The 26,614-nt window shown below is 37.8% G+C and overlaps 2 protein-coding genes across 3 annotated transcripts; one reads left to right on the top strand and one right to left on the bottom strand.

Annotated features, from left to right (window-relative positions):
* Positions 1 to 6,069: 6,069 nt before the first annotated feature.
* LOC733129 (isochorismatase domain containing protein) lies at positions 6,070 to 9,012 on the top strand (the record flags this gene model as incomplete). The annotated part of the gene is given in 4 exon segments (NM_001047076.1): positions 6,070 to 6,237; positions 7,264 to 7,470; positions 8,170 to 8,286; positions 8,850 to 9,012. Coding segments are annotated over 4 exon segments (615 nt in total). The 3' UTR covers positions 9,006 to 9,012.
* Positions 9,013 to 9,586: 574 nt separating this feature from the next.
* Positions 9,587 to 26,208, bottom strand: COPZ (nonclathrin coat protein zeta 1-COP). 2 transcript variants are annotated; one of them, NM_001046737.1, is given in 6 exon segments: positions 9,587 to 9,710; positions 20,631 to 20,721; positions 22,030 to 22,163; positions 23,981 to 24,080; positions 24,525 to 24,670; positions 26,057 to 26,152. In NM_001046737.1, coding segments are annotated over 6 exon segments (537 nt in total). In that variant the 5' UTR covers positions 26,075 to 26,152; the 3' UTR covers positions 9,587 to 9,662.
* Positions 26,209 to 26,614: the final 406 nt, after the last annotated feature.

The following is a 26,614-nucleotide window of genomic DNA, read 5'->3' as shown; positions in this document are numbered from 1 at the left end:
TGGTTAAATAAAGTTAAATTAGGTAAAGTTTAAACAAAAGGATTTTATTATCATAGACATGAATACAAAAAAGTTAAATTAGATAAAGTTTAAACAAAAGGATTTTATTATCATAGACATGAATACAAAAAAGATGGCGCGTAACGGAAAAATGTGACGCGTAACCGAAAAATGTGACGGTAAATTTTTTTCCAACGCCGATAAGGAAGTTTCACTTCAAAAATTGAGTTAACTTTTACGCTATCGCACGCTATTGCACTATACTTTCGAAAATTTGGTATTCTCCAAATTCATCTCTCGTTAGCCATCAATCGCTACGACATTCCTCTCATTTTCTTTAATCAAAAGTCAATAAATATTATTAAAAAAAACATCTACAAAACTTTACGGTGTGATAAACAGAAACATTAGTATATCTTCATACTGGATTCACAAACGGAATGCCGACAAAGTGACAACGTTAAAACATTAATTAAGTTCAACAGGTACTTATTAACTCCATGAGTTCAACAATGCATTCAACGTAATTGTGTTTGTCTTTTTTATTATTACGTCACATTACCAGGCAAAGGCCTCCCGTCTACATCCTACGTTCCAGAGACGTTTGGCTATAGGAATTTTGTTCGGTTATGTTAACTCTATGGTTATGTTTTAGCAGCTGTTACGGACATTGTCTCTTTTTTCTACTAGCTTCGAAAGGCAAACGATCTTCAAGACCTAACTGAACTTAGGTGGTTACCAATTGAATTTGAATACACACTAACAACAATACTCGTAAATGTTTTAGAAAGTAATCACTATATAACCTATACCCAGTATATAAAATTGTCTTGAGTAAATGATAGTGATGACACAAATCTTTTTTTTTTTTTGGCTTGCAACCACGCCAATGTTGCCAATATCGAGTTTATAATAATCTTCAGTTATTCGGTGCTTAAGTATGCACAGATTCTGTTACATAAAAGATGATACCTATAGAGCGAAATGAAATGATTTTGTTTTATTAGAGATTGGACTCAGTTATTATTGGACTGGTGCTAGAGCGATTGTCAGTCAACAAAGATAATTACCGTTCTGCCGTGAAGCAGTCATGCCTTCCAGTTTGAAGAGAGTGACAGTCGTCATTCAATTGAGACTACTTCAACCTCAAATCTCATGGTTGGTACTTATTGACAAATGAGAAAAGAAATGCTAGTAAAGTCTGCCCGCTTTGTCATTTTCAGAAAGATATAAAACACATTCAAAATACTTAATCATTCAATATAAAATTTTGTGTGTATACCATTTTCATATTTATAGTCAAGTATTTGAGTAGATACGTGTTCTGGGACGTGTCATTCTGCACGCGACGACATTAAGACGTTTATAACATACGATTTTTATTTGCAAAAGAACGATAAATAAGCAAGTCAAGCAATAAGGTAAATATAACCGTATCACCGGATAAGGTTATATTCTGTTCTGCCTACTTCAGCCTTCGGTGGACAGAAATTAATCTTTATTGTTGCATAACTAAATGCCAGTAGCCTAGAGCGTTTATTCGGGCATCACAGAGCGCGGAGGGCGAGTTAACGAGGCTAAGTCTGCGAGAATTGCTAACATCTGCCCTAACAAGAGATGTACGTTGCTGAATCTACCACCCACCTGCGACCCACTGAGCAGAACCCACGAGAAACTCACTGGGTTGTGTTTCCGAGAGTCGTGGACACATTTAATAAGTAAGTCGTCCGTGGTGGCCACAAAAACTGTGAGCTTTCATCAAACTCTATCCGTTTGAGCCCGTGAGCTCACCTATCAGTCCGCGAGTAGTTCGAATAGCCCCTTAAGTTACCAACGATTATTTAGAGGGGAAAAATCAACGTTACGACACAAATCTTTATATATATATATTTCTTCTGTACGTGTGTTTGTCACTGAACTTCTCCTAAACGGCTGGACGATTTGAACTTCTCCTAAACGATTTTAATGAAATTTTCTGTGTACCTTCAGGTGGATTGGAGAATGGTTTAAATTTACAAATCGGCCCAGCAGATGGCGCTGCAGTCGGTATCTAGATTAGTTATCTTTCTTAGAAATAATTTATATGGCAAAAGAACGTTTGCCGGGCCAGCTAGTATAAGTAGATAAAGAAAAAATCGTATCGTGCCGTGTAAATTTCGTAATACCGTCACCCCGACTCCGGTTTAGCGTTAAAATGATTTAGTCCGAGACGTGTCCACTGAAATTTATGGATGTACATCCAAAAATACGTAACGCCGTTTTAAATGAGCCATGACCGCAAGCCTGCACTTAAAGAATAGGGCTCAAGTTAATTGGTACGTTCTGTTTTTCAACCGTTTACACAGCTCGTCAGTTCGTAAATGTATTTCGGGGCCGTTTAACCATTAAGGTTTTATTTTCGTAGCAATTAGAGGTCGAAATTTGACTAAGGAGGAAACGTGCTTAGTAACCGATCGCCTCTTTGTAATTGGATTTCAAAAATTTAGTAATAGAGGGATATTTTTATTATATTGCAACATTTTTGTTTTTGGTAACTTTTCGAACAAATTTCGAATTCTAGTTTTTTATATATCTCATATAATATAGATTACAGTACTTTATACATAAGTAGGGCTGACACTTGGGTTGATGCCTTTGCGATGTGGTGCTGGAGGAAAATGCTGTGGATTTCGCAAAGGGCACTTCAAACCAATAGCATAGCTCTGAATCGAAACAAAACTTTCTAGCTACTGCCTCAAGCGAATCCTAAAGTACTTTGGGCACATTGTCAGGCAACACGAAGATAATTTTGAAGAAATTATGATCACAGGCAAAGTCGAAGGCAGGAAGGAAAGAAGGAAATCAGGGAGACGAAGGAGGACCAGTATGCTTAATGCGAGTTTTTTAATTTTCGATAGCGTAAAAGCTAACTCAATTTGTATGAAGTTGGAACGTTTGGCTACGTTTGCCACTAGGAGCGTTCCAATTGCATAAATGTTCACGATTAACTTCCACGGTGAAGGAATAGCATCGTGTAATAAAAATGAAACCCGCAAAATTATAATTTGCGTAATTACTGGTGGTAGGACCTCTTGTGAGTCCGCGCGGGTGGGTACCACCAACCTGCCTATTTCTGCCGTGAAGCAGTAATGCGTTGCGATTTGAAGGGTGGGGCAGCCGTCGTTACTATACTTGAGACCTTAGAACTTTTATCTCAAGGTGGGTGTCGCATTTACGTTGTGGATGTCTATGGGCTCCAGTAACCACTTAACACCAGGTGGGCTGCACGCTCGTCCACCCAACTAAGCAATAAAAAAAAAAATTGTTTTAACTCTTACGCTATCGAGAACGTTAAAAAACTCGCACTAAGCACAATAATCCACACTTGAATCCACCGTCAACGATTACATCCAAGTAGCGGAAGGCTAGACTAACTTATTGAAAACACTAATAACTTCGCCGCCCCGCAGCCCGCATTAACTTGAAACCCTTTCAAGTTATTCAATCCCGTTTTTGCAGGATAGCCGTCGGAGCACCATGGTTTCTAAGGAACGTGGATCTCCATGATGACCTGGAGCTTGACTCAGTCAGTAAGTGTCTACAGTCGGTATCATTGCGCCACTTTGAGAAGGCGGCATGGCATGAAAACCCTCTTGTCGTGGCCGCCGGTAATTACATACCCGATCCTGTGGACCGACTGGTAAACAGTCGACGTCGCCCTAAACACGTCATGGCGGATCCTCCCGATCCATTAACGGTGCTTAGGTACCTCAACCACCGGACACCGTCCTTGCGACCAAGGGCTCGGCGAGTAAATCAACCCATAGACACAACCTACTGAATTTCTCACCGGATCTTCTCAGTGGGTCGCGTTTCCCATCTAGTGGTAGATTCTGCGGAGCACTGCTCTTGCTAGGGCCAGTGTTAGCAACACTCCTGGTTTGAGCCCCGTGAACTCACCTACACGTCAATGAGAAGCTGAAATAGCTTCTCAACGCTATCAACATAGGTAGGGAAAAATAAAATAAAAAATTCCGCTATAATATGTATTCCCGCCAAAACTTCGAGTTATTGATTAACCTCCAATACAAGCTTTGGAAATAATAAACGTTTTTAATTAAATCTACCACCTGTCAATACCGATGAAAATCGAATAAAAAGTTTGTAGGTAGCGTACTGTGAGTAGATTTACTTTTTTAGAGACTTAAATCTTTTATTTTATTTACATATTCAAATTAATTAAGTCGGTCACGCATCTAATTTTAAGACATTTGATGGCAAATGCAGGAAATCTTTTGTAATTCGATTCGGCTGCATCAAAAGATTACTGACGTGTACTGCTAAGTAGGGATGCATCGCGTTGCTTTTAAGTTCCATAAAATCGATTTTTGGATGAGATATTTTTATAGATCATCGATCATTGTGTGTCAGAGATTTTGGGCGAATAAGCTTAGGGTATCTGGCTTAAATGAACCACATTTGATGCTGTCATCCATCGCAAATTTAGAATACAAGTTATCCTACACAGGTCTACTTGAGCCGGAATGTACTAATAAGGCGATATCCTTTACTCTCAGCGTCACTAACAAATTGGACGAATGTGAAGATGAAATTGTGAAAAATCGATAATAAATCGATTTCGTTTTACTCATAGGGCATCCCTTTTTTCGAGAGTCTATTTTAGTGACCAGACCGCCAGATGTCGATTAGAAATGCAAAAAAGTTTTGTTTTTTTTTCTTCACTATTTACTTCATCGGTTACGTGTTTATTTTTAGCCGACTTTAAAAAAGGAGGATCGCGACTGTATTTTTTTTTACGTTTGTTGCCTCATATATTTTGACTGGTTGAATCGATTTTGATGATTCTTTTTTTATTAGAAAGCTGACGCTTCCCGTGTGGTCCCATTTCAATTTAGTCCAGTTCTGATAGCGGTATCCATGAGAAAACCATATAAGTCTTAAATTTGATTTAAGTACGTGTGCGACAAATAGATGAATAACTCAATATCACGCCAACCGATTTCAATGATTGTTGTTTTTAGTGTATATTAACTGGTTTTGGAATATCTTTTTTCTTCTATTTGAAGTCCGTTTTTGTTAAAGCATGTCTATTTACAATATACAATATACAATATACATACAAATGTATATAGTATTGGTAAGTTCTTAACTTTTATTTTTGTTCTTCGTGTGTACCCGATCTGAACATAAATTCTAAGTAGATGTTCTATGTGATTGTTTTTTTTTTAATTACTTTGAAATTCGGGCGGTTGGGTTAGGTGGACGGGGCATCCGTCGAGTCGGGGGCCGGAGTGGGCCCTTCGTCTAGCTCTGGCCCCTGTGAAGAGGCAGTCTCCTCTCGCTGACGGTCACTTGAGGACCTAACCCGTGACTGGGAGAACCAACTAGACAGTCCGTAGACCGGTGGTTGGGGTGAAACTAAGTCTCCAGTATGGCGCGCCCAGATTGCAGCTGATGCGATATCCACGGTAACAATTTTGAGCCCAGCGGAATGGCAATTGTATGTAATGAAGCGATTTTTTATTATGTACAGAATTTAATGAAAGCTCTCTTGAAACCGATTTCTAGACTCTTTTTCCCTGAAGAAGAGTCTAGAAATCGGTGATAACTACACCTGCCCTGATAAAACTGGAAAGGCCTCGGGGCCACCAGTAATCTCTCAAACATAAAAAGACGGATTTAAGCGTATGTCAATATTATTCCTTTTTGTTTCTTAGCGTCTTTAAGAAGGTGGAAAAATGAAATGAAATTACCGTAGTGACTTCTCAATTTTTAAAAATAGTATATTGACTTCTATTTTTTTTAGCGTCGCTGTACTGAATGATCATTTAATTTCATCTAATCAAACACCTATACAATATATTATAATATCGCCTCATTTAATTCCATTCTATTTCATTTAATTTCGTACGAATTTAAATTACTTTACATACAAATAGTGGTGGAATCGGTTTTTGTTCCGAAGTTTCCTGTATGAACTTATACTTCCTTTGCCTATCCAACTGACGAAATAAACAAAATGTTCAAAATGTCAAAACTTAATTTTTATCTTTTTATCCGGCATCGTTTGTTTTCTCGTAAATTTTTAAAGCAATAATAGAAATGGCTGCTCGTAATATAATAAAATTAGGTGCGTTAGAAGCTAAAAACACTGCTTTTCTATTATGTGACATTCAAGAGACCTTCAGGCCTCACGTAAAGCATTTTGGAGAGGTTGTAAAAGTTGCTAATAAGATGGTATGTTGTGTTTACTGATTAAATCGTTATGTAACTTCGTGATAAGAAAATAATAAAAGCATTAAATATGTTTTCGTGCAAATAAATAAAGCGGTTACTTGGAACCGCTCACTAAAACCGGTACGATATCAGAGTTGGTAAGTTTTGCGAGTATATAAGTAGGTATGTTTTGTTAGATATTGTTTTGAGTTCTAATTGAAAGACGGCCTTTGACCGGTCACGTGGAAAAAGCCAAAAGAGCCATAAATTATAAGGCCTTTTTTAGCACAAATTTCTAAGTACTAAAACTAGTAAAAACTATATACTATCATCACTCTCGCTTATCCTGGGACAGGGCAATTCTTAAACTGATGATACTTTAGGTATCTCATTTTACGATATATTAAAAGAAGACGAGTTCAATATCTGAATATCAAATTCAGTATCGACAATATAAAAATTTCAGCATCCATATTTACAAAGAAAACTTTATGGGACTTTATACAAATATCCACAAAAAATACTTCAGAGATGATTGACGATAATGATGATGGTAATCCACTTAAAAACGTACACTAAGGCATAAACAAAATTGACACTAAAAATTTATTGCCAAATGAAAAACAAATATTAATTTATCAATTATTTTGCTGGAAGTACTTTCTACTGTCAACAGTTCTTATTTTACTCAAGTATATCTTTATACTAGCTAATGAAGCGATTTAAGGTTCATTGCTTATATCGCATTGAATGACTTATAATGATTACAGAGTACACTATGGGTTTTATTTTCTTGCATTAATGATGGAAAAAGTTCTTGGCACACCTGATAAATTTATTAATGGAGCTCATAGTCTTCACAAAGTAAATACTGTCTTCCACCTTGAAAATATTGTACAACAGTTTTCCCACACTTTAAACAAATCCGCATGATGGCTTCATGAAACTTAAACAATTCGTAAAATCAAAGAAAGATAGTTGAAAGTAGTCTAGATAGATAAATACTTTGTTCTTGATGTTTCAAGAAAATTATATCTTAAATTCTAGTTAGAGGCAGCGAAACATTTCAAAATACCAGTCTACGTGTCCGAGCAGTACCCCAAAGGTCTCGGTCACACGACTAAGGACATCAAATTAGAAGACGCAGCTTTAGTATATGAAAAGACCAAGTTTTCGATGTACACTCCTGAGTTGCAAGAACGCTTGAAGAAGGACGTTCCTGAATTGGGCTCCATTGTCTTGTTTGGAATTGAGGTAACAATATCAAATTTATTACCATCTTAATCAAATGTATTATTACAAATCGTCATCATCTTCATAATGTACTACAGTTGAATATCATATTAAACCTTAATCCTATCATCAGTTCTAAAAACAGTCAGTTTTTAATAGAATTTTGATTCTGTTAACATTGTAAAATATTAAGAAAATTAGCCAATAATAATGAAATTAAATGATCTAAAGCAAAAACTTCATATCGACGCTTGAAAGGCAAATGTGACTAAGCGACAATGCGTGAATTTACAGTAGACTAATTTAAAGTTGAAATACTTGAAAACAAAATTTATTTTAACGAATCTAGCTAGTAGCTGTAGGATTGAAATGATTTTAATAGACCTAGAAATATATATTTTTTTGCGCATTTAATATGGTTATTACCTATAATTTATGTACAAAGCAGTTATTTTCGCTTAGTCATGTTTGCCTTTCAAGCGTCGATATTATGATTTACTGCATAAACATTCTATGAGTATTCTTTGAGAGTTCTGAGTTATCCTAGATTAAACATGTTCTTCTAAAAGAGAATATGGGATGGACGGATTTACGCCACTGATCATGCTTTTGTATATTGTAATAATCGTAATGGGCTAAAGTTGAATAGATGTGTTTATTTGTGTTAAAGATACACCCTATTATTACTAATACAATATTTTCATTGTTTCTATATTACAGGCTCATGTGTGTATAGAGCAAACAGTCATTGATTTGTTGAGTCGAGATATTGCAGTACATGTGCTAGCTGACGGTGTCTCCTCAAGATCTCTGATGGACAGAGGATTGGCTCTTCAGGTACAACTTGTGCACATTATTTTAACTCATTTAAACTTTATGGCTTATCACAAAACTGTATCTTTCAGCCAACTATATGAAGTCTGTTTATCTATATTTTAAAGGAGATAATTCAAAATGACTGAAATCTGACTAGATACTTGTACACTAAACTAAAAAATAGGAGATACACAATAAGACCGTTATTCTGATTAATCTAAGAATCATAACAGCATAGAGTAACTATAACAAAATCAACGAGTAAAATTTGAAAGATGACAAAACAATCCAATAAATTATATTATAAATTTTAATGTTACATCTGCCTTTTATTGGGTTCTTAAGATTTCTCTTGAGTTTTTTAGATTTAGTTCCAGTACATTGTTCTGGTCCACTTAAAAACGTCTTAATAACTCAATTTAATTCCCAAAAACGTTTGATGCAATACTTAAAAATTTAAGTAGCATGTTTCTCGAACATTAAAAGATACTGTATAGCCAATACAAAAATTCTATAAATTCTAAAACGTATCGCTGAGAATTTCATTTTCTAAATAATTCAACTTGATTATTTTTTATTTACAGCGAATGCAATCAATAGGCTGTTTCATAACAACGTCCGAGAACATTCTGTTTAAATTATTGAAGGACAAAAATAGTCCTGAATTTAAACCGATCTCTAAATTGAATAAGGAACCGACGGTTGATACGCTTGGTTACGACACGTTAGCCAAATTATAAAAAAAAAGTACTCAAATATGATTTTGAAACACGAGCATTTTTTTTTTATTCATATACGTAAATAAATATTTGTCGGACAGACTGAGTTGATGGCTCTGAAGATATCAAGACTGCAAATGTGGTTGTGAATATAACTAACATAGATAAATTAATTTTTTAGCTTTTTTCCATTCATGAAAATTCTTGTTTTTGTATATTTTTAATAAAATAAATGCGTCTTTTGACATTGGCTGTTTCTTTTCTCGTTCCAGCGTCTCCAGTCCATCGGCTGTTTCGTAGGTACTTCAGAGAACGTTCTCTTTAAGCTTTTGAAAGATAAAAATCATCCTGCCTTCAAGCAAATTTCTAAATTAAACGTTACGCCCGCCGCAAACGAATTTGGCGGTAGTCAGTAAAAATTATAATAGTTTTGTGAGGAAATTAGCGATTTCTTTAAAAAATAATATTATGTAAAAATCGCACCTAATTATTTTAGGTTATTTTTAAGGTTAACAGTGATCGAAGAAATAGATCGAAGTGTTTGAAAAAAAAAAATTTTACAGCAGCTGTCAACGTCAATTCTAACAAATAAAACTGAACTTGTAAATATATTTATTTTTAATGGAATATTAAATAAATGAACATTTTTTTATATGTATCGTGCTTAAGTGTTTATATTCATTTCAATAAGGACCACTTAAGTTGCTCCCTTGCTGATTGCAATACCTGCAAAAGAAAAAAAGAAACATAAATAAACAATTATTATTTTTATTTAACGCGTTGACTAAAGGATCGGGTCTTAGAAGCCAAGTTTAATCGTAAAATACATTATATTCATAAACATAAGCATTAACTAGTATTCATATATTAATCGATCATGTTTTGCTTGTGCGTTTAATAAAAGTTTTCTGTTCAAATGGCATAATTAGGCCAATCCTGATTTTTCTTCTGCCAAACGACTATTCTGATTTACGCTGTAAAACTATGAGCTTTGTTCGTACTTTAAAGCCGCGATACTAGTATTTCACTTTGAGAAGGCGGCACAACACGAAAACCCTCTTGTCGTGACCGCCGGTAATTACATACCCGACCCTGTGGACCGAATGTTAAACAGTTGACGTCGCCCTAAACACGTCATTACGGATCCTCCCGATCCATTAACAGTGCTTTTAGGCACCTCAAGCACCGGTCACCGTCCTCGCCGAACCCGTCGCCTGCGACCAAGGGCTCGACGAGTAAATTAATCCATAGACACAGCCCACTGAGTTTCTTGCCGAATCTTCTCATCGGGTCGCGTTTCCGATCCGGTGGTAGATTCTGCAAAGCACTGCTCTTGCTAGGGCCAGTGTTAGCAACACTCCCGGTTTGAGCCACCTGAGTTCACCTACACGTCAAGGCGAAGCTGAAATATCAGCATAGGAAGGCAAAAGGAAAAAAAGTATTTAACGTTCAGTGCGGCTAAAATAACCTATGAGGTATCTTGTACGAGTGGCTGTAAACGTATGTATATCTATTTTTTTTTTTTTTTTTTTTTTCCTACCTAAGCTGAGAGCCTTGAGAAAAAAAAAAAAAAAAAAATAACATCTTTTATATGTATATATTACATGTCTGTCGACTAATTTAACTATTGGTTATCTATTTTTGAAAAAGGCCGCGTTGAATGTATATCTATATAATAGGGGTTAAAGTATGAAATTGCCGTTTTATTGTATTAAATACTTCGAATTGACATAGAACCTTCATGGTTAGAGATTTTTGAGTAAAACTTTTTTCAAATGGTTCCTATGAGGTTCCTCTTTTAAAAAATGTGCAACATTCGATTATCGACTTTCAGATGTTTTTTTTTTATTCAGCTTAGGCAACAAAGATGGATACTTTGAAAATTTGAGTGATTTTTGAATACGAGTTCCGACGCGGAACTAATGCTGCAGAAACAGCTCGCAATATCAATGTTGCGTTTGGAGAGAGGACTGCTAATGAACGCACCGCGCGATTTCGTGATAGAAAATTTGATTTGAAGAACGAACAGCGTGGAAGACCGCCCACACATGTGAATTTTTTTTTCTATTTTTTTTTTCTTTATTAACACTTGCGATCAGTCGCCAAGACTATAATCAGGTGAGTTGTGATTTAACAATTAGTTTGGAGGGACAGAGCCAATGCTCCGTCTCGCCTTAGTAGGGTAGCGCGTTGGCTCTCTTGAGTCTTCGAATCGGATTTGGCTGCAATAGTAAGCTGGACAACGGGTTTGGGTGAGATGTCAAGCGGTTCTTATAGTTGGCTGAGTATCGTTTAACTTCATCCAAGACGGTTGGGATTTCCGGGTACTCGTGGATTTCAGAATTTCGAGTATACCAAGGCGCCGACGAGAGTACCCTCAGGATACTGTTTTGAGCTCTCTGGAGGCACATAATGTTGGATTTGCTGGCTGTCGACCACAGTTGGATTCCATACGTCCAGATCGGTTTTATTATTGAGCAATATACCCGTAGCTTGTTGGATAGGGATAAGGCAGCCTGTCTACCGAGAAGCCAGAGTAGGTTTTTAAATGTAATGTTAATTTCGTTACGTTTCGTTTTTATGTGGTCTTTCCATGTCATCCTTCAGTCCACACATGTGAATAACAAAGAATTGAAAGAGATGATGGAAGCCGATCCGAGCAAAACTACCCAGGAATTAGCGGTATGGTTTAACGTTACCTTACCAAGAATATTGACTCATTTGCGTCAAATCAATAAAATATTTTTTTTTATGAAAAATGGGTGCCTCATGATTTAACTGATCTGCAGAAAGATATGCGTGTTGAAACTGTATGTTGCCTTGTTGAGTCGATACAGAAATGAAGGAACATTGGATCGATATTAAAGCAAAGCTTACCAATAAAAAGGTCACGGTAACTGTTTGGTGGTCTCAGCATGGTGTTATTCACTATAGCTTTCTCCGATCTGGTCAAGAAATAACGGCAGATGTCTACTGTGCCGAAATCATCGACTCATGAATCGATCTTCACCATTATCGGTCCATTATAACGCGAGACCTCATACAGCAAGAGAAACCGTTTTAACTCTACAGGAACTGCAATTAGAAACCATTCGTCACCCTCTGTATTCGACGGGCCTTGCTCCAACGGACTACCATTTTTACTGTAATCACTCAAAACTGTTTCCAACGTGATAAAAACCGGCCCTCCTCTCCGAGCCGGTCTGTGTTAACGGGCCCATATACTAACTATAACCGCTTTGCTCATTCACGGTACATTTCCATTGATCCTTTATGTCACGTACCGTCCGGCTTCCAATGAATTTCTCTACATGGTGATCCCGGGCGTTATGAAACCTCCTTCTTCAAACAAGGCTTGAAGAGTCCTTATATGAGCGATATTTGATATTCTCCCTCAGATCAGACGTGTGCTCATCTGAGTATCTTTCTTTCCCAACGTATGGGCTGGTAGTCTAAAAGGCTATTCTAGCTACGCCCAGACGGATAGGTGAGCTCACGGGCTAAACCTACGAGAATTTGCTAGCACTAGCCCTAGCAAGAACAGTTCTCCGCAGAATCTACCACCGGATCGGAATTGCGACCCACTGAGAAGATCCGGCGAGACACTCAGTGGGCTGTGGTAGTCTCCGTGTAATATACATCAAAGAAACACCACTTGCAGATACTCGCAGACAATTATCCTTACCGTCAGTTAAATTGTCTTCAGATGCAATAGGTAAAGCAGCATTGGATATATGGAATAGACTGGACGATCATGACAAAAAGAACGGCTGCTATGATCATGTAGGAACCCCCATTGGGACTCAAGAACTATTATTATGTATTTCTTTTTTTATGCTTAGATGGATGGACGGCCCACCTGGCGCTAAGTGGTTATCGGAGCCCATAGACATCTACAATGTAAATGCCACCACCCACCTTGAGATATGAGTTCTAAGGGCTCAAGTACAATACATTTTTTTATCTATATTTAACTGAATCAGTGAAAAATTATTCATTAGTGTTATGTTTGTAATAAATGTTAGTGTGTCACTGGCCGTCTTGAGTATCACTTGTCCCCATACACGCTAACACAACATTGGCGACGAGGTACCCACACCAAAAAATAAAAAATAATGTCTTTCGGAAATTTAAGTAATTTCGATCATAACATGCAAACTTGGAAGACTTGGAGATGCAGACTCACACAGTGGTTCATCGCGAATGATATTAACGTGGTGAAAGATCCAGCAGGAGTCAAAAGACGGGCCATATTGCTTAGCACACTCAGCGAATCTACCTACAAACTGGCAGCTGATCTCGTGCTGCCTAAAGAAGTTCAAGAAGTACCATACGAAGATATAGTTAGTGCCTTGGACAACCATTTCACTCCAAAATCAGTGGGATTTGGCGAGCGTCATCATTTTTATGCCGCCACACAACTACCCCAGGAGACACCATCACAGTGGGCTGCGAGGTTACGAGGTCTCACTTCTCAGTGTAACTTCAGCAATGTAGAAGAAGCATTAAGAGATCGATTCATTATGGGTATGCTGCCGGGCGTGGAGAAAGAAAAAATGTACGTGCAGGAGTTGGCCGGGCTGACCTTCGCCAGGGCTGTGGAGCTGACCGAGAGCTTGCGCAGCGCCCGCGCGGCTGCACATGCACTAGAGATTCCAGTGCGGCCGCTCTCCTCTTCCCTCTCCTCAGTTGCACTCTCTTCGTCGTGTGTGTGAGGTCCGATGCCGCTACTATCATCACAAGGCGACGACATCATCCCCGTTGCCGGACTAGCAACGGTTGGAGCAATAGAACCGCTCAAGTCATCCGCCCAGGTTTGACTGGCACCACATTTGGTTTTGCACGAAAACAGCTGTTCAGAGTGCCTCTTGAGTTGTATTGAAGATTTAAAGTCTTTTAAAATGTATACGTTTTTACCAATTCTCTTTAATATCACACCTTTACACCACGTATATTTATTATTAACAAGATATTTTTTGTACATAATTACTTGGCCTAGCTCAAAATTTCTGACTTTCCCTCCTTTTGTTTTACTTTGCGTACACTGTTTAGATAAAACATAATCAGTCAACGAAGCAGATGAAGGCGACGGTGGCGAACGCGGGTTCATTAAATCTAAACGTGAACGTAATTTGCGACCAAACACTAACTGTGCCGGAGACATTCCTGTTGTCGAGTGAACCGAGTTTCTATAATCGAAAACGTATTTGTATAGTCGCAGTTTGTTTTCCCTAGCATTTGTACTACTCAACAAACAAGTTTTGATACCCCTTTTTACTATTTTCACATAAGCTTCGGCTTGTCCGTTGCTTGCCGGATGGTATGCCGGCGAAGTAATATGAGATATACCGTTTAGTGTACAAAAATTAAGAAACTCCTGAGAACAAAAATTAGTACCGTTATCCGTAACTACCGTATGAGGCAATCCGTATCTGGACATGTACTCATACATTCTTTCAATGACCGCACTAGTAGTTGTGGAAGCCATCTCGTACACCTCAAGCCACTTGGAGTACGCGTCTACTAGGACCAGGTACATCCGACCATTCAGCGGACCTAGAAAGTCTAAGTGTACACGGTAAAAGGGTTGTGGGGGGTATTCCCACGGGCACACCGGAGTGCGCGGCGGAGTCGGTCGTAGCTGCATACACACCTCACATGAGCTAATCATATTTTCTAAGGCGTCGTCTAAGCCTGGAAACCAACATCGAGATCGAGCTTCAGCCTTTGTTTTAACTATGCCCATGTGTGAGGTATGCAACTCTGTTAAAATACGGTGACGCAAACTTCCTGGTATCACCACTTTATGACCCCTCATAACGCAACCATTTTCAACGGACAGTTGCAATCTACATAAGTAGTAAGGCTTAACTTCTGCGTTAATAATTTTTTTAGGCCATCCGTTTTGAATATATTTGATGACTTCACGTAATATGCTATCATTGCTGGTTGCGTTACGTAATTCAGTCACCGATATCGGGAGTGCGCCTTGCACTACAAAGCAAACATAAGAGGCGCTGTCGAACGCATCGACATCGACCGCTCCCGCTCCGCGCCTGGTCCCCCCGCCTCGACCACCGCACGCGCCCGCGCCGCCCGGTAGACTCGCACGAGACAGATAGTCCGCACTATTATCTGCACTCTTCACGTACTCGATTACATAATTATAACCACTAAGAAAAATTGCATATCTTTGAAGTCTGTTTGCCGAGACTTCTGGGATGCCTCGTTGTGGGCCAAATATTGAGAGCAGCGGTTTGTGGTCCGTCCTTAGTATAAATGGATTTGACCTGCCGTACAAATATTGATGAAATCGACGAACACCAAATATAATCGCGGTTGCTTCCTTTTGGATTTGTGAGTACCTTTTCTCGGCGTCGTTGAGCGTGCGCGAAGCGAAAGAGATAGGTTTTTCCTGGCCATCGGAACTCACACACACGACGAAGAGAGTGCAACTGAGGAGAGGGAAGAGGAGAGCGGCCGCACTGGAATCTCTAGTGCATGTGACAATCAGCCGAATCGGGAGTCACCGGAACCGAGTCACGTAACTGTCACGCGAGGAGTGCGTCGACCCGCGCAGTCTGAAGACTCTGAAGAAGGGGATCTGTTCTTCGAGGCAGAGGAGGCGAGCTTGGAGCCCCAAAATATTAGGGAGCCCAGGTTTCCTAAACGTAACCGTCCTAGGGTTAATTATAGACAGTTTTATTAAATGTGTAGCTTGTAATTTTGTTTGTCTTAATAGTGTTAATGTGTCTTAATAGTTAATGTGTCTTGAACTGATAAGGGAGGAAATGTTATGTTTGTAATAAATGTTAGTGTGTCACTGGCCGTCTTGAGTATCACTTGTCCCCATACACGCTAACACAACAATTAGTGAAAAAAGTAAACAAATGTATGTATGTACGTATACATTGTTTTTTATATACAGGAGAAAATAACCGGTTCGCGGCGAGTGGGGTATGTGGGAGTTGAACTTCACTAAAAACTAGCCGCTTACAGCCGGCGCCCTATCCCGGACCGGGCCGCAGCCCAGTCGGGGCCACTGAGATGGGACAGGAATGACGTAGAGCATATTACATCCATCCCGCTTTCCCCCAGACTCCAAATCAAACGACCACCGGTTCCCTCGGGCGACGGGCCAGAGCCCTCCTTGATTATGCCGCGCTGCACCTTTCCCCGGAGCAGTCGAGGGAACGCGGTCTACCATCAATCACTTGGCTTTCTATTATGGGCGAGCATGCAAAGCACGCCGCCCCACAACTGTATCCCTCCCCGCATAAAGCGGGTGGAGCCTGAAGCTCTTAGAGTGCCGGGTCAAGGGACCATGGTCCCAACCCCCAGCGGCGGATTTCTGCGTAGTGAGATGGTGCACTCGCAGAAGTCGAGCATAGTCTTCCAGGACTCGTCGCCGCAAAGCATCGACGCCACAACACCAGACAGCGACAAGTCCGGTCTTATCTTTGCGACCAAGTGGGGTAGACAGCGAGCGTATGCTCCGCCGTGTCCAGGTCGTGTCCACAATGGTGACACCTCGTCGTCGGCTCAACCCCTATCCGGTGCAAGTATTTCCCGAAGCATCCGTGCCCGGTCAAGACCTGCACCAGACGAAAGGCGAGGCGTCCACCGCCACGATTCACCCAGTCATCAAAGACCAGGTATACCCCACGTGGGGTTGGCCAACCGCCTCGACCACGTCATGTGTGTATACTCGGGTATTCTTAAGATATATTTGTATCTTTTGGTATACAGGTAACCCTCCTATAAAACGGTAGATACGTTCCTACAAAGTCCCGTGCTGTGCGAAACCGTGTTATACCTATGAGACTAGAAGACAGTACAAAAATGTGAGTAATTTTATTGAACGAAACATTTCAACTGTGCCTGTATGTTTTCTTACCCATTAAACATAAAAACTAGCTCGCAGTGCCTTTTTCAAATAAGCAGTAAACATTTCGGTTAATCCCTCCATATAGTTATTGTGTCTTCATAGTCCATAATGTAATTTTCTAAATAATTTTGAACAAAAATCTGGTTATCGTGTTGTAGAAGTATTGTGTTATAAGAGGGTTCCCGGTCACCGTCCACGCCGAACTCCTCGCTTGCAACGAGGGGCTCGGCGAGTAAATTAACCCACAGACACAGCTCACTGAGTTTCTCGCCGGATCTTCTCAGTGGGTCGCCTTTCCGATCCGGTAGTAGATTCTGCGAAGCACTGCCCTTGCTAGGGCCAGTGTTAGCAACACCCCCGGTTTGAGCCCCGAGGGCTTACCTATACGCTAAGGGCTACGCTGATATATCCTGTCAAGGCTATCAACATAGGTAGAAAAAGAAGAAAAAAAACTGAAAACCGCTGATCAATATTCAAAGCGACTAACGGCAAAAACATCAGCAGTTAGGAAGTCAATGGGCACCTACAGGTTTTAGCTAATTAAAAAAAAGCAATTAAAAGCTAAATAAAGAAAAAAAATCGTACAGAGTGCGCATTAAAGGGTTGCCAAAAGAGAAAAATAAAAGTGCAAATTTCAAAAATAAACTATTTTTAATAAACATACTTACTCTTATATTATACAATAATCATTACATATAATAAGTATTCACACTAAGTATGTTACATAAATATTTATAGTTTTTTTTTTATTTATTTATTTTATTAATTATTCATTATGGTGTTCAGTATCTGAAAATGTCAATTGAGAAAGAGTAAAGTAAATATACAAGGGCGCTTGTAAAAAAAAAAAAAACATTGTTAATCTGAATAGTCATTCCATGTAATGAAGTGTTAGTAAAAAAAATAGGAAAAGAAAACATACAAAAAAAACTTAATTTTAAAATGTTATCAAAGATGGCGTACCTATGCTTTTATGTTTTGTGTTTTAAATTTGACAACTGACATTTATCTGACTATTATCTGTGGTAAAACGTTTTTCTTTTTATAATATGGGCCGTTTTCCAATTACAGCACAAGAGCGCATTATGCGGCATAATGCCCAACTAAGCTTCAGCATAATTCGGCATTGTGCGTCACTGAGTCGCATTATGCTCTGTAATTGGAAAACTACCATTAAGTAATGGTTAATAATTACCCATGATCGTATGTTTTCAAAGCAATGTGATAGGGTCGGGACGTATGTATGTAGGTATATATATCTATGTATAATGTATACGCCCCATTACAGAATGTTTTTTTTTTTAATTATTGTTCACAAGAAAATACTCTACTAGATTTGCCCCGCGATTGCAAACGTGTTTTTGTAATTCAGAAAGAATGAGGCACGTTGCATTTTCCCGGAATAAAGAGTTGCTTGTGACTTCTCTGATTCATTAGCTACCTTGTAAGTCAGTGGCTACGTAACGTGAACACGCAAACAAACTGTCGTATTCGCTTTTAGTAGATATACCTGGCATTGACATGGGTCATGTCAATGGTAAAAAGCTCGTGTACCATATTAATCCAAGTTGTTAAATGCAAGTAGATCTTAGTGCAAAGTTTCTTCAGAATACTTTAAACCCAAAGTGGGTAATTTTATTTTGTCTTTTTAATGTTTAATACTGCCCCAACCTTCAAACCGAAACGCACTACCGCTTCACGGCAGAAATAGACAGGGCGGTGGTACCTACCCGTGCGGACTCACAAGAGGTCCTACCACCAGTAATTACGCAAATTATAATTTTGCGGGTTTGATTTTTATTATACGATGTTATTTCTTCAGCGTGAAAGTCAATCGTGGACATTTGTTTAGTACGTATTTCATTAGAAAAATTGGTATCCGCCTGCGGGATTCGAACACCGATGCATCGCAAGCTACGAATGCACCAAACGTCTTATCCTTTAAGCCACAACGACTTCTCACATTGCGAGTTTTCGTTAAAATCGAAGGCTATGTGTGGAAGAGAGACGGATATATACGATTAAATTAGAATTACAACGACAGACTTCTACTCATAAATGTTTTTTTCTCCATCAAAACAACTGAATTTTCGAGCCGTGCACACCCGCAGTTTCGTTTGTATAGACTAAGCTTTACATCGCGTAAGAGTATTCCCGTGTTCAGTGGTGGAATGAAAGATATTCTTACCAAGGAATCGAACTATTTCCTTATCGAATTTCGTCAAAATCGATCGCGGTTCGGGCGTGAAAGCGTAGCAACAGACAAACCGAATTGTAAACAAAGTAAAACTCGATTTTAATAAATAAAAAAAACTTATATTCTGCTCTAAATTAATTAACATTATGTAAACCTGTGAAAGTACATGAAAACTCAAATCTCATAGTTTGATCTACGCGAACAAACAGACAGACGGAAAGAAAATAATTATAAAAATCTCTAGTTCACATTCCATTACTTTCTCTTTAATTATGCACTTTCTACTTTTTTATTTGCTATTTTCTTCCTGAATAATATAGGTGTATATATATATTTAACACACAATAAATTATTTAGAAGAATACCTCCAGAAATGAAAAATAGAACTGCCACCTCACTTCGGTACCTATGAATATTACTTTCAGATAAAATTATCGTACATGCTCAAGATACACCCAATGTAATGATCAGTGATGAAACAACACATGTATACAAACACAAATGATATTACGCATGACATCCTTATCAAATATCTACGATCAGCAAAATACAAAATATTCATATAGCAAATGTATTACAAGAAAAAGCCTAACAAAAGTGCATAAGTGCCGCAAAAAAAAACCGAATCGGGAGTACGGGTATCACTTCAAACGTAAACACAACTTCTACTAATCTTAAACAAATATAAATCTTACAAAAAAAAAAAAAAAACTATACCAAACTACCCGCATATAACTGTAAAAATAGTAACCGGCAGGTCACTGACCCCGTCGGAGCCTACAGCAGACGAACCACGAAATTAAAAACAAGACTGTGTCTAAAATATTGAATCCAATCGGAATGGTTTTTACTCAGGGCATCCTCCACGTTAGTAATAGGTTATTAGTGTAATTGTTTTATTGTATATTGTGAATAAAATTCTTTCCTTACATTATAAGTTAGATTAATTTTTGTTGTTTGGTCGTGCGCACATGGCTTATGTTGCAAGTCAGATTTTGTTTTTTTTTACTTGTGTTTTTATGTATATTTTGAAGTGAAACTTCTTTCGGTGCATGAGGGTAAAATTTTTACAGATGTAACGTCACGCAGGTACGCAACGGAAGTGTCGAAAATTTTTTATACAGCGCCATCTATGCGATTTTTTAATACTAACGTGCGTATGAAAACTCTCGTAGTGAATTTCAATTTAGGATTATACGTGACGTTAAAATATCGATTCACAGAGGGCGCTACCTCATACTATAAAAGATGATTTACAATTATTTACTAATGACAAAATTTTACATATACTTAGACATTTACGATAAGTAATTGTATTTTAATTTTTGAAGGTTTCACTTCTGACACGTGTGAATTGCACACATGTTTCTTTTTTTAGCTTGTGATGTGTACTGTGTGCCTAATAAATTTTAATAATATAAAAAATAAATAAAAGTGGCTTCGAACGCAACGCATGCGTGATTAGATTTGATGTGATACCGTCCTCGGTTCGAGTATACAACAATCCATCGCGGCAACAAGCTGTACGCTACCAAAACAATCTATTGACTTGATCAATTACCTGGGCCACTGTTTGCTCTCCCAGGGGCACGTCCTCGGTGCGCAGCGCTGCCCGGCTTACGATCGACGTGGGATCAGCATCCAATATCACACTGTAATTACACAAAACAATTTTTTTTTTTTTTATTGCTTTTATGGGTGGACGAGTTCACAGCCCACCTTGCGTTAAGTGGTTACTGGAGCCCATAGACATCTACAACGTAAATGCGCCACCCACCTTGAGATATAAGTTCTAAGGTCTCAGTATAGTTATAACGGCTGCCCCACCCTTCAAACCGAAACGCATTACTGCTTCACGGCAGAAATAGGCGAGGTGGTGGTACCTACCCGCGCGGACTCACAAGAGGTCCTGCCACCAGTAAAAAATTTACATATTATTACGCCTGTAAAAGTAACGCCATCTATCGCCGCCCAGCAGAAACGAATATCAAAAGAACTAGTAAAATCGAGAACGCTCGAGAAGTGCAACGCCATCTATTATCAAATAGGGGAAACACACATCGAAACTACTGAATTCTGTAGATGTCGTATCGACTATAAAAGCCTTGCAGAGATACACGAAAGCAGATAGTAATCGGTACTACTCGAAGCGAAACAGCGAACGGATAACCTGAAGTGAATTACGAATTGTAATGTTTTCTTTAAGTGTTGTAAGTCAGTTTTAATTTTTACTTCGGTAGAAGTTATATTTATCCCGAGCACCACCGCGTAACAATATTTATTATTGTGCACTATGAAAATTTATCGCCCTTTTTTAGTGTGAATTAATTATGCATTATCATTAAGGGATACATGCATTTGTATACCCCATCTTGCTCTGAAGCAGACATGCATTCCAGTTTGTACGGTGAAACAGACTGGACTTTTACTGGTGGTAGGACCTCTTGTGAGTCCGCACGGGTAGGTACCACCACCCTGCCTATTTCTGCCGTGAAGCAGTAATGCGTTTCGGTTTGAAGGGTGGGGCAGCCGTTGTAACTATACTGAGGCCTTAGAACTTATATCTCAAGGTGGGGGGCGCATTTACGTTGTAGATGTCTATGGGCTCCAGTAACCACTTAACACCAGGTGGACCGTGATCTCGTTCACCCACTTAAGCAATAAATAAATAAAAAGTTTGAACGTTATTATTATGGTTTTGTGGTCACATTTCTATAATCATCATTTCTGTTATAATCATCACGTCTACAGCGAAAATGACGCTACCCACCTTGAGATATAAGTTCTAAGGTCTCAGTATAGTTACAACGGCTGCCCCACCCTTCATACCGAAACGCATTACTGCTACACGGCAGAAATGGGCAGGGCGATAGGGCGGCAATAGGCAGGGTATAATTTAAATTAATTATAGTCGAATTTCGCCTACCGGGCGACCACTAGTAATAATAATTACAACATACCCGCCGTCGCAGATCTCATCGAAGGCAAGCATAACAGCATCCAAGTTCTCCATGAGGACCCTCCGCTCCATGTTCCTTCTTAGCAGCAAACTAACAGACTCGTAGAGTGCATTCAATACTGATTGAAGGATCAACTGAAAAGATAACGTCACTTAGTAATTTATATGCAACTTAAACTTAATACCATGGACTGACCGTCATGTTTTAATAAGGGATTTTATGACCTGGGAACTAAGACCTTTAAGTCATGTCTTATTTTAATTTATATTCTTATTTTTATGAAAAATGATAATATGGAGTGAAATGAAATGAAATTAAGATGATTAATTTGAGACATTAATCAACTGGGATGAAATTAAATGAAATGATATGGGATGAAATATTCTAAGTAAAATGGTAGTCATTTACTGAGATTTTTTCAGTGGACTATTTGGAGGATCCCAAGAAGTTACATACAGCGGCTTTGTTTCATTTTCCCGCATTTGTGCACTTTCACAGATATTAAACAGTTAATAAACCACCGTTATTACACATTTAAACCTGAAGAAATACTGAATATAATATAATATTTGTTTATATATGTTTTTATATGTATATATTTATGATACGTATATGTATATATTTATGTATATCTATATATTTATGTATATGTATTTATTTAAGTACGAGTATTTGTATCTATAAATATTATGTATGTTATATACACACATATTATTATGTTTCAGTAATATCACCTTCACACTACACCTACCAAGCTTCATCTTTGCACTCCCCTAAGGTTGTTAGAGAATGTAGAAATAGACTGTTAGAGAATGCCTATGGCATTAAGTCCGCCTTTATACTTTATAGTATAAGAAGTTATAAATAAATAAATAAATAAATAGACAAAAAAGCTGACCGTCATGTAGTTCAATGACAAACCTTTAATTTAGAGTAGATGGCTCGCTGGAGTCATGCTCTTATTGCCTACGTAATGAATTTCAACGTATCTAATAAAAGTACAGGATTGTAGACATTGAAGATGAAAAAAAAACATTACAAATCTGCATGTCCAGAGGACCTTTTGGCGTTCTTATAAGAAAATTTTTCTTCTTTACTAATAACTTTCTAGTATCTAAAGCTTTGTGACTGACTTGGTAGTGCACTAGTTAGTGCCTTTGACTATAGGGCTTATAATCGACAGTTCAATCCTTTTATTGGGCAAACATTGTATGATGAACAGGTTTGTCGGTTCATTTTCTAGGCGTTTATCATATATATGTGTATTTATTTAAACATATTTAAGTATGTTTATCAGTCTCTGGTTTTGTTTTTCTTGATTTTCTTTGTTATTTTTTCCTACCTAATCATTGGTAGCCTAAGGGGCTAACTTCGCGTAGACTGGTAGGTGAACTCACGGGCTCAACCTGGGAGAATTGCTAACACTAGCTGTGGCAAAAGCAGTGCTTCACTGAATCTACTACCGGATCGGAATGGCGGCCCGCTGAGAAGATCCGGCGAGAAACTCAGTGGGTTGGGAATCTCTGGTACCCATAACACAGGGAATGCTAAATTAGAGCAGAATGACTGTGTCATTTGTTTTCAGTAATAAAAAAACTTTATCTTATTTAGTAATCATTTTATATCTATTTATTAACAGAGACTGTGACAATCTTGACTGTGATTTTACGAAGCTTTTTCATGGCTTTTTCATTCTATGATCAAAGACCGATAATAAAATCTGTCGACGTCGCCTTCTGCGAAGCACTGCCCTTGCTAGGACCAATGTTAGCAACACTTCCAGTTTGAGCCCCGTGAGCTCATCTACATGTTAAGGTGAAGCTGAAATAGCCTCTCAAGGCGTTAGGATAGGTTGGGGAAATAATAATAATAAAACCTAAGACAAAGTTAAAAGTATTGTGGTTATTGTAACAGCTTGACAAAGAAAAGAAAATTATGGAACACATCATACCTCATTTTCATGGGAGCTTCCCATAACATAGAAGAATAAATCTACGTTACTTTTATAAACACAAGTAAGACCATCCAGCATTATGATTTCTGCATTTGCTCTGTAAACATATATAAAAAAAACTAGTTTTAAAAAATATTTATTAAAATATCCATAATTTTCTTAAAATATTTACAGCATTGTTCCAGTTTAATTATTGTTAACTTAAAATAATTTTTATCTATGAATTATCATGATTGCCCTAAGTTTTTTTCCCTACCTATTCTAGTAAACTTGAGGGGTTATACTAGATTATCCAGGTGAGTAAGTGAGCTCACGGGGCTCAAACTTAATGAGATTACCCTATAACTTTTAATATAAAAAGAAATTATATACTGATTCTACAACTTGAGATGGATAGTTAGTTTATGGCTTGTCATTGGTGAGAGTTACATTATAAGAAGTTTTCCAGACAAGCCAAAATATTAATATTCGTTTATATAATTATAATTATATTCCAATTGAGAAATTATGTTAGTTTTAGTGTCATGTAGTTAATATTGACCTGTGAGTCTTATTGAACAAGTTCTTCTCAAATGCCTTCTGCTCCTTAGTTGTGGGTAGGACGTCTTTATCGTAATATTTGGCCAAAATTCTGTTTCCTTCATAGTCCAAAATGCACATCCCCTTGACAATGTACAATGTGGGTTCCTAGAACATGAAAAACATTGAAATTTACATAATGATGTGTGGCAAGCATACAAGTGTACAAATACCTAATACCTTAGTAATACCTAATTTGAAATAAGTATTTTTGCTATCTTTGCTGTGAAAGCAGTATGGGTTCCAATTTGGAGAGTGAGTGATCTGTTATATAATTCAGAAATAAAGATTTCAACCCCATCTCGTGAGGTAGGGCACAGCAATCTTGCTGTTGTCCGTGAGCTCCACCGGTCATTTCCAAATATGTTTTTTTGTAGTCTCTTAATCATTATCCCTAAAGGATCAAGTTTCTATCAGACTTAAAATTTAGAGCATAATTTATTCAAGGTCCTAAAAGTGAAGAAGTCTAAATATTAATAGCATTTTTATATTCAGACCACCTTATAATAACGAGATTATTATTTTAAAAAGGGACAGGTCTGTTGACAGGTTAGCTCTAGTTTTTACAATCAACAGACCAATACAAAGTATAACAGTATTTTAAGGTGTAAGGATTATTAGTGTTTTTTTTTTTTTTATTGACTTTGTAGGCAGACGAGCATACGGCCCACCTGATGGTGAGTGGTTACCGTCGCCCATGGACTTCAGCAATGCCAGGGGCAGAGCCTAGCCGCTGCCTACCGCTAATTGTGAAGTGATTGTTAATTAACTCTGATGCATTGTTTGCTTTAACGTTTGCTGATTACAGATTTGATAGTTATCAAGTATACATTCCTCTAGCATTGCCTGTACTATATTCTGCCTCCTAAATATTCGCTAGTAGCCTAGAGGGCTATTCAAGCTATGCCCAGACGGGTAAGTGAGCACACTGGCTCAACCTGAGAGAATTTGCTAACACTAGTGTTGGATGGTTAAATTTGAGGGATTGGGTTCTGTAGGTTGATGAGGGGCTATTTAAAAACACACTGCTTCATTATAATTATATTGCATATAGTTTGAACACTTTTACACCATTATACAATTATTATCTTTATATTTTTTATAAAACTCTTACATGTTGTTCTGACCGTGTCTAGATGAGAAGTACGACTTTTTCTTAGGAGAATACAATCATCTGTTTTTTAAACATTTAAAATAATTCTAATATTCGAAATCTGTAATCATGTGTCAAGTGTTGCCTGCCATTACATTTATATTCAAACTCCAACAACTAGCCCTAGTAAGAGCAGTGCTACACAGAATCTACCACCGGATAGGGAACGCGACCCACTGAGAAGATCCGGCGAGAAACCGTGGGTTGCATTTATGGGTGTACTAACACGTTGTGTATTAACTACTAAAAGATACAGGTATCACTATTCTTCTATCTTGTGTTTTGGTTGAAATGTTTTTAAAGTGCAAAATAAATCTGTTTGAAGTTAGAAAATCACTTACGAACAGAGAACCTTCCATCGTTGTGTGAACCATTGTGTGGGTTAATAATTTTTCACTGTATTATTATTTTAAAGAATTAAAAATTCCACATTAATTAACCAACAGCGACAAACTCATCCGCGTTGACGTGTTTAAGTTTGACATCTGAACATCTGGAAATATTCACATTTTGTCAACTCGGAAAGGCAAAGGGAAGCTACAAAATCTTTTGAATTGTTGGGTCGACAAGTTGGGTTTTTTATGGAAAAAGTAATATGATATGAAATCTTGTTACATACACATTAATAAATAAAAGACAGAAGCATTTAATAAGTGAATCGTAAAATTATGCCTCCATTCTTGCGCATGTGAGATTGAATGATTTGGATGAGTCGTTTCTAATAACTTTGTATCAATTTATTTTTAAACAATTAAGGAAACGTATGTATGTACTGTAGTAAAAAATATATATATGAAAAAATATTTTATTTTTAAAATTTGGGCGTTAATATTAATTTTTAAGTGTGAATTTGATAATGATACTGGGAAATTAAGTAAGCTATGTACAGAGAACAACAT

This window comes from Bombyx mori, chromosome 2 (assembly GCF_030269925.1).
Source record: "Bombyx mori chromosome 2, ASM3026992v2".
NCBI lineage: Eukaryota > Metazoa > Arthropoda > Insecta > Lepidoptera > Bombycidae > Bombyx > Bombyx mori.
The sequence above is the reverse complement of the archived record's forward strand: the minus strand, read 5'-3'. Positions and strand labels throughout refer to the sequence as shown.